The 15,151-nt window shown below is 35.5% G+C and overlaps 1 protein-coding gene across 1 annotated transcript in view; it reads right to left on the reverse strand.

Moving 5' to 3' along the window:
• LOC116302199 (U5 small nuclear ribonucleoprotein 200 kDa helicase) overlaps positions 1–12,247 on the reverse strand; it is a 72,010-nt gene extending 59,763 nt beyond the window's left edge. Inside the window, exons 1-2 of the mRNA XM_089027897.1 lie at positions 12,082–12,247; positions 7,687–7,850 (exon numbers count right to left, since the gene is read on the reverse strand). Of these exons, the coding sequence (XP_088884023.1) occupies positions 7,687–7,850; positions 12,082–12,126 (209 nt within the window). The 5' untranslated portion in view covers positions 12,127–12,247. The remainder of the gene's footprint in view (positions 1–7,686; positions 7,851–12,081) is intronic.
• Positions 12,248–15,151: the final 2,904 nt, after the last annotated feature.

Below are 15,151 nucleotides of genomic sequence, written 5' to 3' on the forward strand. Positions count from 1 at the left end.
ATCTAAACACAATAGTTATTGCATGTTGGGAACCCTGTGATCACAGCGTCGGTCCAGCCAGATTTCTTGGAGGATGCTCGGAACCTTCGGAATTGTACTACTGATGCTCTACCAGCTGAGCTAGAGGTCAGACTGAGAGCAGGCCGGGGTGAATTAGATGATTCGCTTCCCAGCGAGGTCGGAAATTAATTTTTCCGAATTTAATTCCAAGGGCTTTCGCCCGGAATAACCTCGTTCCCAAGCACTATAACTTATCTATATTTCTATATCTTCATGTATTTCATTAGTGCCATGCGGTCCACATATTCTCATCAATGTTTTTTTAGCATATTCCAATTGTGGTAAAATACATCAATGTGTTTTATCACTCGAGACACTTGAATGTTAATTGGAAATTGTACATAAAACATTAATGATCTTCAAGTTAACAACAACAGCATTTATATTTAAAAAAACATGTGGTTTTTGCTCTAAAAGCAACAACGGTTAATGATTTCCCATTAATGGTAAACCATGTGAAGAATACACAGCATTGGGAAACTGAAAACGCAATTTAAGCTAATTAATGTTTAAGCTAATTCCCAAGCAGACTATTGTTTTTCTTTCTTAAGGAAGTTGGTGGGCAAATGTTCCAACATTAAACTTTTTTACATACTTTCATTGATGAAAGATATTATCGGTTAACCTGTATGGAAGAGCAAGAAAAAAAAAGGTTAAGGGTCACTGTGCTTGTTCTAGAGATAGTTTGCTTGATATTTAGCACTAATTTCTTCATAAACTATTGTAGACTGTGGACATGCGTAAATAAAGAATCTAAGAGAAAATAAACTTTTAATGTTAAACTTTTTCTAAAAATCGGCAAGAATGTGCAAAATAAGTCGATAAATATAGCAATTAATATACAGGGTTTGTGCTACTCCTTAAACTTCTTGACAACTCCTTGAATTTAATTCACGTTTTCAAGGAAACTTGAAAAGCTCTTGAATTTTATGATTTTAGCAAAACTCCTTGAATTTTTGCTTTGATCATTACTTGCATGGTTCTGAAATAGATCTATTCAGAAAGACTGGAAAATCTGAAAGCCTGCCAAGCAAGTGCAACCACCATGTAAAATCTTGGCATATTTAAATGAACGAATACTGGTCGTTTCGCTACCACACACTTTTGCTACCGTCGGTTCGCTACTACACAAAGCCCTTTCGCTACCATCATGAAGTCCTTTCGCTACCATTGAAAATTACCAAAACAAAGCTTCAATGAGACTTGTTAAAAAGAAACATAGCCTCTTGAAAGACATTTGTATATGATTTTGAAGCATATTAGGAGCGATCATTTCACAATATGATCAGTGAAAGTGGAGATCTAAACGTGACCAAGGACAGCATTCACTTAGCTACCACATCGAGTCAGTTTCTACCAGCTTATGACTCGGATGACTTTTTTTCCCATACTCTAATCTATGAAAGGTGTGTTTTGGGTAGCTTTATCATTCTTTACTTGCCAAAGTTCGAGAAAAATACAAAATACCTTATGCACGAAACATCAATCAACAAGCGACGCCATATCGTTTTTGTGTAAAAAGCTTTTCCTCAATCAATAGTCATTTACTGACGCTTTCTTTTCTTGAAATCCATTAGACTTTTCCCACTATAGTTGTTATTTTGTTTTTGTCAACACTCCTACCCAAAAAGGTCAGTAACCCGTCATGACGCCCCCTTGTCATGACGCCCCCAGCCATAACGCCCCCACGTATACCATGACGCCCCGAGTCTGTACTACCATGACGCCCCCAGTCTGTACTACCATGATGCCCCCAGCGTAAACCATGATTCCCCTAGTCTATATTATCACTTATTTAACAAGAAGTTTAACGATAATAATATGGCGCTACGAACCCATGTAAATAGAACACTATTGGAGTTGTTTCACGATCATTACGGTTTTAAATAACTCGTTTCTACGCTTCGCGTATCCACGAGTTAAAAACGATACCTACAAGCTGGCGAACACTAAATCTCTGTAGTTAAGCGATGTACTTCTTGAATTTTATCATTAATGATTAGTTCCAGTACATGATATAGCTGAATTAGGAGTTAAAGAACATCATTCAGATGCATTAGGAATCCAACCATAATTCTAAGACATTTTCATCGATCAAAACTTTCATTTCGTGCGATCAAGTCACGCTGTTGTTACGAAGCACTCTCAACATGGCCCGTAATCAACATTTCGGAATGCCTTTATCGGCACGAGAAACCTTTAAGGATTATTTTTGAGACGCGCACCTTGTGTTTCAAACTCTTTTGTTATTTACACAAATGAAGAAATATGTCTACTTCGATAGCTTTTTCAAGTGATTTCAGCAATCGCCGGGAAAGACAAAATATATCTTCAAGGCATCTGTTTATAGAATAGGTTTTGAAATTACGAACGTAAAGTTGAATAAACTCAACCTCGGAAGTAAATTAGACGGTGATTCGACAAATCGAAAGTGACACCTCGCTGTATATTCCAGGGTGTATTGCAAACGTGGTGCGTCACGTCAACGTATCACGTTTGCATTTAGATTGCAGTAATATCATAGTAAACTATGATAATACGGTATGCTCTTTTGATTTATTTTCCATGTTGTAGCTCTAGAATATTATTTTAATATGAACTCTGAAATTCATCTGTAATGATTGTTTGTGAGACGCCGTTTGTGCTTCGCTTCACCAAGCGAAGACTTCAAACGCGGAGGAACTGTGTGACAACAACAGTGTAACAACTTGAATATGGCAAACTACCCGATTTATGTGAGCAATCTTTGCTTGCTTTCTGAAATATTTATTAAAAACACACTGTTTCTCCTCCAAGAAAGTTTATATGAATAAGGAGGCTATTAAAACAATATTATAAAATGCAGGAAAAAAACTACTTGGCTCTATAGTTTGAAAATAACAAATCAAATCTGAGAAAAACCTGGAAACTCATAGGTCATCTAATTAAAAGAAAATCTAAATCGGATGTATCTCCTACAATGTTGGTTGTGAACAACCAGACTTTTAAAGACAAAAAAGATATAGCTGACCAATTTAACAATTTCTTTGTAAATATAGGACCAGAGTTAGCAAGATTGGCTGTGAATATTCTAGAAAACAATGTAACTAAATTTATTCAGAACTCTCCTCCTCCTACTTTTTTTCTTTCTCCTGTGACAATACCCGAGATAAGTAAGCGCCTAGCCACCTTAGATCCTAAGAAAACTTCGCCAGATATTCCATATAGCATGTTAAAAATAGCTAATGATGAAATTGCTATCCCTGTTACATATCTCATTAACCAATCAATCAAATGTGGTACTGTTCCTGACTTATTTAAAACTTCTTGTGTGGTACCAATCCACAAGAATGGTGATACTACAGATCCTTCAAATGACAGACCAATATCAATATTACCTGCTTTAAATAAAGTTCTCGAACGAGTTGTCTATGACCAACTACTAAACTTTTTGGATAAGCACCATATCATTAATCACTATCAATTTGGATTTCGGAAATCTCACTCAACTGAACAACCAATCCTAGAGACTGTTGATACTTTAAGGAAGTCAATTGATGACAGTCAATACACATGTGGTATATTTTTAGATTTTAAAAAAGCTTTCGATACTGTAGATCATAGTATACTGCTTCGCAAACTCTTTAAATATGGCATTAGGGGTCTGGCGCACGACTGGTTTACCAAATACTTGTCAAACAGACAGCAGTTTGTTAAAATGGGTGATGTTAAATCTGTTACCATGGAGATTAAATGCAGGTGTTCCACAGGGTAGCACCCTTGGCCCACTACTTTTCTTACTATATATCAATGACCTTCCAGATGTATCCCAACAGTTTAATTTTAGGTTATTTGCAGATGATACTAATATTTTTTATTAGTATCTGTAATTGAGAATGTTATGAATACTGAACTAAAACATGTGCTTGACTACTGTGCCATTAATAAGTTAACAATCAATCTTAGTAAAACCCATTACATTATATTTAAATTTGCACGTAAAAAAGAACCTGTTATTAATATCATTATAGTACACTCAACAAAATTACTCGACTCTGATTGGTCGAGAGGAGTACCGAATTAAGTCGCTATGGCAACAAGGCCAAAACAATGTCAAAACAATTATTTTCTATCATTTTGTACTAAAAAAACATAAATAAAATTTTAAAGCCGTAAGAACTAATCTTTTTTATGCATTTCAGTTGCACGATGGACTGAAAATCAGCAGCCAAATAGACAAAGATGAACGGCGTCCCTTCGAATTTTTTACTGAAATTTTGTTGAGTGAACTATAAACAAAAAATCACACGATCTTCTTGAACAATTTGGAATTAATAGACACTCGTAATGTTTTGAAAGTTCTTTAATTGCACTCGCCTAAAGGCTCACGCAATTATAAGAACTTTCAAAACATTACTCGTGTCTATTAATTTCCAAATTGTACTCGAGATCGTGCGATTTCCTATACATACCCTAAATATCCACCAAAAAGATTATGTGAAGTACCTAGGAGTTTACCTAGATAAATATTTAAGTTGGGAACAACAGATTAAAGTAGCGCACAGCAAGGTATCTAAGAACATTGGGGTAATTCGTAATCTTAGATACTTTATCAACCTTAAGACTCTTACTAATATTTACTACTCTTTAATCTATCCATACTTTTCTTATGGAATTCTTGCTTGGGGTAGTACACATAAGACCAAACTAACTAGGATATCTACTATCCAAAATGAATGTGTTCGAATTATGTTTTTTGCAAATCAATGTGAACATGCAACACCACTGTATTATATTCTTGGAATCTTGACTTTTGCAAATATTTTCAAACTTAATACCGCTTTACTTGGATATAAGATTGTAAATAATAAAAATTTTCAACTCCCTGAAGTATTTAGAAATATACTTAAAATGGTTAATGAGCAACATTCTTATAATACAAGGTTTGCAACCCAAAAGAATATTGTTCGTCCACGCATTAGAACAAACTATGGTAAATTCACCTTCCAGTTTTCTGTTTCTAAAGTCTGGGAAGAAATTCCAATTCACATAAAGAACTTAACTTCAATTTCTTCTTTTAAACAAACCTTAAGATTACAACTGATCCTCAATCAACAATGATATATCATTGTTTACTTCAACAGCCATGCACACCTATTTATTTTTCCTCTTGTATTAACCTGAATTCTTTGTACATATAATCTCCACTTGTATCATGATTCATTCCACTTTTTTGTAACAATTTAGCTTATTGTACTTGTGTGTGAATAAACTTGAAACTTAAAGTAGAAGAAACGTTACAAATGAGTCAAAAACGTTAGATGTGAACAAGTTGCTGTGACGACATTCCCAGCAGTGAAAAGACTCGTAAAGTGAAAACGGCAAACTACCCGATTTTCATAAGAAATCTTTGCTGATTTACCAAAATATTTAGAAAAAACACAAGTTTCAAAATTACGAATAAGTCAAAAACTTCCTACGCCAAAGAACTATTAGGTTACAAGTCTGTGAACTACAACGGCTGAAAACAACTCGTTGGTTCGAAAACAACTCGTTCGTTCGTGCATTGTTAATGGTCGTGTCAAAGGTTTTGATTTTTTTGCAATGTTTTGCTTACCTTATTCACCAGCACTCTCTTTCTTTTGTGGTATATTTTCAATGTAAAACTTGTTGAAGAAAAGTTGAAGAACTTATTCTTAAGGGAAACAATAATACGAAAGATCACTAGCATTCTTACGGCAACTACGGCGTACTAACTTGAATTGCGAATAATTTATCGGATTTACGAAATTTTGTTGTCAATTTTTTTCCTTTTCGTTATTTTTTTGTTGTCCTTGGATTCATACTATGAAATATTGTTAAACTTCTTATTAAATAAGTGTCAATAGAGACTAGGGGCGTCATGGTTTATGCTAGGGGCGTCATGGTAGTACAGACTGGGGGCGTCATGGTATACGTGGGGGCGTCATGGCTGGGGGCGTAATGACAAGGGGGCGTCATGACCGTTAATCAAAAGGTCAAGTCCTATTAATTTCTCTCAAATTTCAATCAAAATAGCTTCCATAGATACCAAGTTTTTGGCTTTTTTATTTCGCATTGTGCTGAAGTATGGGCATAAATCCATGAAAAACATGTTCAAATATTCCAGTAGCAGTTAGGGATTGACAAAAATTTGAATTTTTTCATTACAGTTCGTAGCACATTGATCACATTAAGTGAATATGTTTATCTTGCATATTCCCTTATCAAACTCATGAATAATGCATGAGGAAAACACAACACGATACAAAACTGTGTTCATTTGCATAAACTTTAAGTTGGATTTTCTTGGCCAAATTCACTTTAATTTTGAAAAATGTCGTATTAGATATGCAATCACTCTGCTACACCTCGTGGTTGTATATCTGATACAACACGGCCACTCATACTGTACATATTACTTGTGAATATTTTAGTCGTATGACTTTTAATTATTCAAATATATGCTAAGTATATAAGTTAGTGTGATACTAAATGTATTTCTCTTGCTTGTTGGACAGCCAACATTTGTATCCAAACTTATACAAATTTACGTTACATCTACTTTAGAAATATAGCTCTAGCCCTTGGAGCGTTACAGTCAAACAAGCTCAAGCGTTGACCCCTACATTTGATTAATGAAATCATTAGTCAATTATTCCTTTTATACGTATGAACCGGAATAATGCAATATTGCAATATTCAAATGAAAATTCAGTCCATTATTCGACTCGTGATGAAGAAGGTAAATCATCTAAATTACAGATACCTTCGAGCAGAAGTCGCTCTCTTATTTCATAAGCATACACACTAGGTTTTGTCATTTCCATGCCTCAATTACTTGGAGGATATCATCAATAATTTTGTAGGGAATGCTCCCGCCTTGAGCGAAACAGAGACACAGTTCCATGTCGTCGATAATGTTGAAGTATTTTCTGGACTCCCCAACTAGAAATTTTCAGTTGTCGCGAAATTGCTTTATTGGACAATCCGCTATTGCTGAGACGAACAATTTCCTGTCGAATGATATCAGGTAAAGGCCTTCCCGGCACATAAACATGGCCAAGACTATTTCTGGCCGCCATGTTTTCTTGGTCTTCCGGCTGTGTTAGCACTGATTAACCAATCAAAATGTCGTATATTGAATTTAAAGTTGATTGGAATTTTCATATCTTCGTTTTTGACGTTGTAAATTTCAACTGAATAATGAAATCAAAATTTGAAAATTCAAATCATTAATCGACTCTAGGGGTCAACGCGTGAGCTTGTTTGACTGTAATACGTTGCATCGGTCGAGGACTACATTTTCCAGTGGGCTTTTTCCCAAGAGGTTATATCCTACTGTTTTTTTCGTAGTGGGCGGCGTATTATTGTAATGTAATAATATTTAAGTTCATTTTCTAAACACTTGTAATAATTATGTATTTATATTAATGATGAATTGCACATGATTGAAAATAAAATGCTGGTCTAATGCTGTCCACCAGGCACCCAGCACAGTCACACTCCATTATGTTGTAGTGTCATATATTCTAGCGATTAGCGTTGGGTGCAAAGGGTAGGAATGAACTGACTGAAGTTGCTGTTCTTGATGATCTGCATGCAATTTGCTAATAATAATGTACTCACTTTGCTTTTCTTTCATTATCAACAGGTGGTTTAGTTCTTTCATATTTGTCTCCCATCCTAATAGTACCCAAGTGACCAACAAGAGATACAACTTCTCCAGTAGCTTCATCTCGACTGCGTCTGTCTATCAAAGACCTGTCAGCTTGCAATACAAGATTGGAATTCTAGGACTCCCCAAAAAAATGAATAAAGATAGTTAGTTGAGGAGACACTAGCATGTTATTAAAGTGCTAATGAAACTTATTTTTATCCTGTATTTTATTATGAAATATCAAACTTCATGAGTTTCTTTATTGTCATGGTGTAATTTTTTTAAATTCAGCTTTTGCAAAAAATTTTTTTCATCTTTGAAAGCTGTCTCTGAGAGCCAATCAAACCGCCCTTTGGCAAACTCGTGGATACTTGTTGCACTTTTCGAAGATTGGGCTCCCTGTGTCCTCCTTATGCTCGTTGACATTCAAAGGATTCCAAATATATCGCTGGATTTAATATTTTAAATACTCAATATAGCTAGTAAGATGAGTTTTTATTTTCCTTTAACACCTACTTTGTTTACTTCTTTGTTATTTTGTTTAGTTTGGAAGCGAATTCTGTGATGAATTAATTGTCTGAACTTCAATTACGAAAGACGACTTCGACTTTGATGGAGTCAACTGAGCCAAGTATAGAGTATAATTAAAAGAAGATCTAATTTACACTGTGAACTAAGCGAATATTTTATTAAATTCGTTTAGAAATACTACTGAATTTGTCTTCATTCAAGTCTGTAAATTACTGATTTATTTATTGGAGCAAATTCTCGTTAGACCTTCGCACATTTCAAAATACAAGGACATTTCTTCGACTGTTTGTAATGTGCGGCAATCAATCAACTTTTTATTCAGAATGGCTTATTTGAATCAGAGTTAATTAACTCTGTTTGAATGACAAAATTGGCCGAATTTCCTTCAAAAATCCATTGGAATTAATCTTTATTTTTGTCTTTTGCTAATTTTTCTATATCCACATTGATTATTTTCTTATGAAGTCACTTAGTAAATACGACTGTTCTAATAAAACTTTACTCGATCGAGTTTGTAAGATTTTTGGCTGAATACCGCCGTGACTTTGAGCTGTCTCTATGGAGAATAAAGTCCTCCAGAGCTTGAAATGTGACTCTCGTTTTGAATTCTAATGAAAAGAGGTTTTTTTGATGCATCCGGTTCGATCTACGAGTCTTCTGAAAAATCGAAATTTTGATGTTGTACATAAGCGTTTTTGTTGACTTTATTACATCAGAAAAAAAGGTTTGACTAACTGGCGTTAATTGTATAATTTTACTTCAACTTGCATCATTCCTTGATTCTTTTAATATGAATAATCCGAAAATAAAACTATGTGCGAGTCTGCGCATGCAAAGTGGGGCCCCATGGCGTACACAAGTGCCAGAAACTGATCCCACATGGAACATCAGCATTTCATTTCCTCATATAAATAACAAAGTAATCTATACTGTATGAGAGCTTTGTGGTTGTTAGTGTCGTGTAACGTTCGTAATCAGATGACATAAGTGGATCAGTAAACGTTTAATTATCGATCTGCTAACATCTTAGTGAGTGAGTGAGTGACACATTTGCATATTCAGACCCCTCACAATAACTCGTTTCTACGCTTCGCGTATCCACAAGTTAAAAAGCATCCAGTCAATTTAGAGCGGTTGAAGAAAAAATGTGACATCACTGTGAGTACTCACTGCTACATGTCCACTTTTATTGATAAACTCATGGCCTTAAAGTGCTACTACGACGAAAATCGCTCAAACTTGGATTCAGCTGAAACTTCCTAAGAATACTCTTTAAAGGTCCAATAATCACTGTATGAAGTGTTTTCTCGATATTCAGGACGAAAGTATGATATTTTTACGATTATTTTTTGGAGTCTGTGACGTCATACACTCAACATCAAACATTGCTGCATATATTTCTTTGTATATAAATCCTTAATTTATTTCATTCCTATGAAGCCCAAAGGGTGGCTAATGTGCTTATTTCACATTACTTGTGACTATAATTTATATTTTGGGGTGTTTGGGTATTTCTTTCTCCCTTTACTACTGATATTTTGATCATAAACTACAAAGAAATGTATGGAGCGATGTTCGATGTTGAGTGTATGACGTCACAGACTCCAAAAAATAATCGTAAAAATATCATACTTTCGTACTGAATATCGAGAAAACACTTCATACAGTGATTATTGGACCTTTAAAGAGTATTTTTAGGAAGTTTCAGCTGAATCCAAGTTTGAGCGATTTTCGTCGTAGTAGCACTTTAAAACAATATTATTTTATGTTTGAATAAAATATAAAAAGCTATCAAAATCCTGTTAAAGTTGTGTGTTTTGATGTCCACAAAAACTTCCAATTTAACTCAGCGATAAATGTGGTTTTGTGTCTACAAACTTTGTGAGGCATTTTGCAATTTATCATACTTGAGAATAGCTTAACATTGTTTCTGCAAGATATTTGTGATCCATATGGGAAAGCTTATCAGGTTTAGTACTGGATGGACTGATTTTGTCTTAAAGTAAACTTAAGCTTTCTCTTGTGAGGCCTTTTTCATCACTTTCCAAACAGGCTTGTCAGTCATCCGCACAAGATTTTTCTTTGTTTAAGAAGTCTGTAAATGCTTTAAAATTAAAACTGTTACGTCTGCTCTTCACACAAGCTTCACTTTTGAAACTGTCATCCTCGGATTCTGATTCCAATATTAGTCAAAAATGCTTTTAAGTACAAAAACTACAACAAGAAATACACACTTCCACACTTCAACTTAACTGGCAGGAATCACAGCAGTCCTTGCAGTACCATCATCATAACAGGCAGATTAGGTCCCAGGTCCTGGACACTTTTTGGTGCTCAGTGACATTTTTCAAAGGCAAAATATAAATATTTTAAAAAGCTGAATTTCAAAAATTATTGAGCCATGATCAAAAACTCATGAAATTTAATACTTTATAGTAATTTGGTTTCAAAATCACTTTTAAACCTATGATACAGGACATGTTAAACACTTTAACCTATAAGTTTGAAACTTAAGGTCACTCTCTACTATTGAGCATTCCATTTGTATAATTCATTAGTTGACAACTTTTCAATTTCCAATGCAATTTCAATAGGGGTACAGGGAAAGAGATAAAAGATTTCTTTGATTGAACGTAACAGAGGATAAATGTTTGCAGATTTTATAGCATTGCCCGAGTATATATCTAGACTAGAGAAGAAGGTTTTGAATAAGTCAGCAATAGCTAAACGATCAGACAACACGTTAGTGTTGATGGTAACTTTAGAAGTAGTAAATGATAGATCACCTTTAGTATAGGTAATCATATGGTTTTGAGCTTGAAACTGTATGATTGGTATCCAGTGAACTCAAGTTAGCCACAGGTGTGGTTTGGCCGCCCGTAATGCAGGGTACAGATGCCTGGAGTTTATTACTTAAGGTGGCTACATGGGGTTTTATGGATGGTTTTATCCACCAGCTACCATGCAACTTCAGATATTGAAATTTCACGTTCAATATGAAATTTTCCAAAAATACTCTTACAGTTTTTCTTCAAGTCTGCGAGAGCTTTTATTTTGAGTCATTAAATATGCAGAAATCATTGTTTGGCGATTGCGTGACTGAAGACTTTTCGAAATAAATTCCCTTGAAACATCATTGCTTTTCAAATCTAGTCTATACAAATAAAAGAAAACATGATGATGATATATTGTTTAAATATGACTAAGAAATGAGAGCACCAAGCGAATTCACTTTGTGGTCTACTGGTTAGGTTTAGGGTTTCGATATTTCTTGGTGTCTTCAATCCCACTCCTGTACGAATAGCAAATACAAGTCACCATACAGGTGGCGTACGAATAGCCACTGCCTACTATTTCAAGGTCCCCAGATAAGAGATCATGGTTACGGTAAATATGATCTCCTACATAAGGAATCTTAAAATAAGAACTTTTACTATATCGAAAAAATCAATTTTAAAGGTGGCACTTGTCTTTCAAAAACTTGTCAAGATGGTAATTGAAAATTCAATATCTCGAAAACGAGCATTCATTTTAGGAATCAGCGTTACTGTTAAACTCTGTATGGTATAGCCTTCTAGAAACAGTTTTCTCAAGCACAAGCTCATACGTTTATTTAGCTCAAGTAGCAGTTTAATACCTAAGCTAAAGGTTTACAGATCGATGGAAAAAGACAGGAACAACACTTAATAGGGAGAAACCATTTTTAAACTAGAATTCCATTTTATATGAATATTTTGGCACAGTATGTCGCAAAGAATATGTTAGAAATTCATCTCAAAAACTGGTAAGCGTCACAAAGCGCACGTGTTTCTGAAAATGCCTGAAGTACTTACCGCTTTGTACTCATACTGCAATGATCTGGCCGTGGCATCCGCCATGATGGCTTATTAATTTAGTGTTGCAATGTTCTTTGAGATTTCTCTGTAAAATATACTCCCTTAATAGCGCGTTTCGTTTCTTTTTTCAGCTATGCACCACATTTTCAACATGGCCGGCAAACGTAGCGAAGGCGTTCTCCCATGGCTAAAACCGCTGACCGTAAACTCTTCCACAGTCCATCGCTCGGCCGCTGCGAAGCTGAAAAGACTTGGTTGATTCATCACAGGTAGCCCAAGCTAGAGGTTAGGAGATCCCATTCTACTGGTAGTTCCCTGAAAAAACCTCAATGAAATCGGATCAAAAATGTGAAGTGAAGTATATAAAATTTTGGCTGACATTGAAAAGTAGTACCTCTTTCGCTTTGTGTACTTAGAGTTTGCAATGATCCAAAATATAACTACTTTTGAAAGTGGGATAAGTGCGATTTTTTTCGAAGTTCGAACTCCATATTTTTCTATTTTTAAAATGCATAATATCATCAATTTGGCAATATTGTCTTAGTTAGAATGACTACCAAATCGAATAATTTTCCTTAGCTGAAATGCTAACAGTATAAATATTGCTGGCAATAGCTTTTGCAGCGCTTCTCAAATTGCACACACATGAATCGTGAAAAACAAACCGCCGCCATCTTGAAAATATTGAAACGAGAGAGACTGTGGACGAGTATTTTGGTTCCCAAAGCACGCTGGGTCCAAGTTTTCGGGACCCATAAGTCCTTTCGGTCATTGTTCCGTTACAGTCTATAAGCGTGGAGATGGAACGGACGAGCGAGAGACTGTGGAAGAGTCTAATTTCAATCTCGTACCCAGAGCCTGCGTTTCTTCTGGTCTGCGGCGAAGAACGAGGGCTCTAATCCATTCTTTGAGACCAGGATTTCTTGGACTTCCGGTATGAGAGCGCATACGTTAAAAGACTTGCCAAAAATAAAAAAATATGTTCCCGATTTCTAATTCTTATTTTGATCGAAATAAACACAGAACTCTGTTTGAAAGTAGGTTTGAAAGCATGATTTTCATTCATTATATTTCACTTCCGGAAAACTGCTCATGCGCCAAAAATGGATTATGCCAGAGTATGGGGCGCCGATCCAGTCAATATTCTCATCATTTATTTCATGGCTTATTGTATTTTTATTGTGGTCTTTGAATTTGCTTTTATGGTGATTATATTTATTTTTTGGTAGGACTGAATTTGCTTTTGAAGCACCCGAATTTACTTTTATGGTCATTTGTTTAATCTTTGGCAATCGAATTGATATATTCTAATGCAGGAATTTTTAAATTGTGATCTGAATTTATTTATGGTCTTTGGATTTTTAACATGCTAATTATGATGCATTGCGAGTTTGGATTTGACCGAGTGAGAGACTGGTTGTCAAAACAAGATGGTGGAGCAAGTCGCTCGGCATTTTGCTGCTTTTTGGGAACTTTGATCGAAAAAATAATAATGAAATCGCAATACAATCAAGTAATTTTTAGCGATTATATGATCTTAAGGGTTAAAACTATCATATTAAACAAAAAACAGCGAATCCTGATATGCACTTTAAGTGAACAGTCAGAGTTGATATTTAACTTGGAAAGGTGGTGAATGAGTAACAGAGTCGGACGGTCCGAAGAGAGAGAGAAACGAATGTGGATTGTTTACCTGCAGCAAGATGTTGTACATCCGCGTTTGAAATATTTTTGAAAGCTTTTAAAGCTTTTGCTGCCCTTCGACATGCTAAAGAAAAGGGGTTTTCCCCCGGGGGGGGGGGGGGGGGGTAAAACCCTGACCCTATCCCAGACCTAAAATTTTGATTTTACATACCCTACCCCAGACTAAAACTAAGAAATATATACCCTATCCCAGACTAAAAGACGAAAAATACGGTTTTACAATCGATTGCAATCAATATTTACTAGCATTTTTATTGTTTTTGTGTCGGCAAAAAGCGTAGCCTATTCGCCAGACAAAAATGACCAAATCGTTAACCCTGTCCCAGACTAAAATGATACCCTATCCCAGACAAAATGTCAAAAAATGATACCCTACCCCAGACCCAAAAGCCGAAAAACCATACCTTATAGGGCGGCACATACCCGTATAGCAAATATAGGGGAGTACCCCCCCCCCCCGGGGGGTTTTCCTTTTGCTCCGCCATCTTGTTTTGACAACCAGTCTCTCACTCATTCAAATTGAAGCTCGCAATGCATCATAATTAGCATGTTTTAAAAAAATCCAAAGACCATAAATAAATTCAGATCACGATAAAAAAATCCTGCATTAGAATATATTAATTCGATTGCCAAAGATTAAACAAATGACCATAAAAGTAAATTCGGGTGCTTCAAAAGCAAATTCAGTCCTACCAAAAATTAAATATAATCACCATAAAAGCAAATTCAAAGACCACAATAAAAATACAATAAGCCATGAAATAAATGATGAGAATATTGACTGGATCGGCGCCCCATACCAGAGCCCTAGAGAATAATCAGGGCTGTCAACTCTCCCGGATAAACCGGGAGTCTCCAGATTTTGGACCGTGTCTCCCGGTCTCCAGATTAGAGTATCAAATCTCCCGGATAATCCCGAATCTGGCCATTTCTTGTCTTGTGAGACTAGACTTTAACAACCATAAAATTCCAATTATTTCATGTTATTTGTGTTATTTTACATCGCTAACAAAATCAAAACGTTCCTCATAAACTGTTCTTGCAAGCAGGCCATTGTAATATAAGCGATAATCTAATTGGTCAGAAATAAACCAATCACATCAAATGTTACCAAGCGAAAGACACCTTTTCGCGCGCTTTTTGACGCGCTGTGACGTCATGTCCCTTCCCTATCAAATTCTCCAGATTTGAATATCTCGGGGGTTGACAGCCCTGAGAATACCAGAACGAACTCTGAAAAGTCTGAGAAACAAAAGCGGAAAGCTGAAAGAGTATATCTTCAAACGTATTCGTCCAAGTATACCGAAGTCCTCCAGGCTTCATTCTTATACTTGTTATATGAAGGTTAGAAAACGTACAAAAA

Source organism: Actinia tenebrosa, unplaced genomic scaffold, assembly GCF_029948245.1.
Source record: "Actinia tenebrosa isolate PJP-AT-01 unplaced genomic scaffold, QUT_ActTen_1.0 PGA_scaffold12__29_contigs__length_12842862, whole genome shotgun sequence".
NCBI lineage: Eukaryota > Metazoa > Cnidaria > Anthozoa > Actiniaria > Actiniidae > Actinia > Actinia tenebrosa.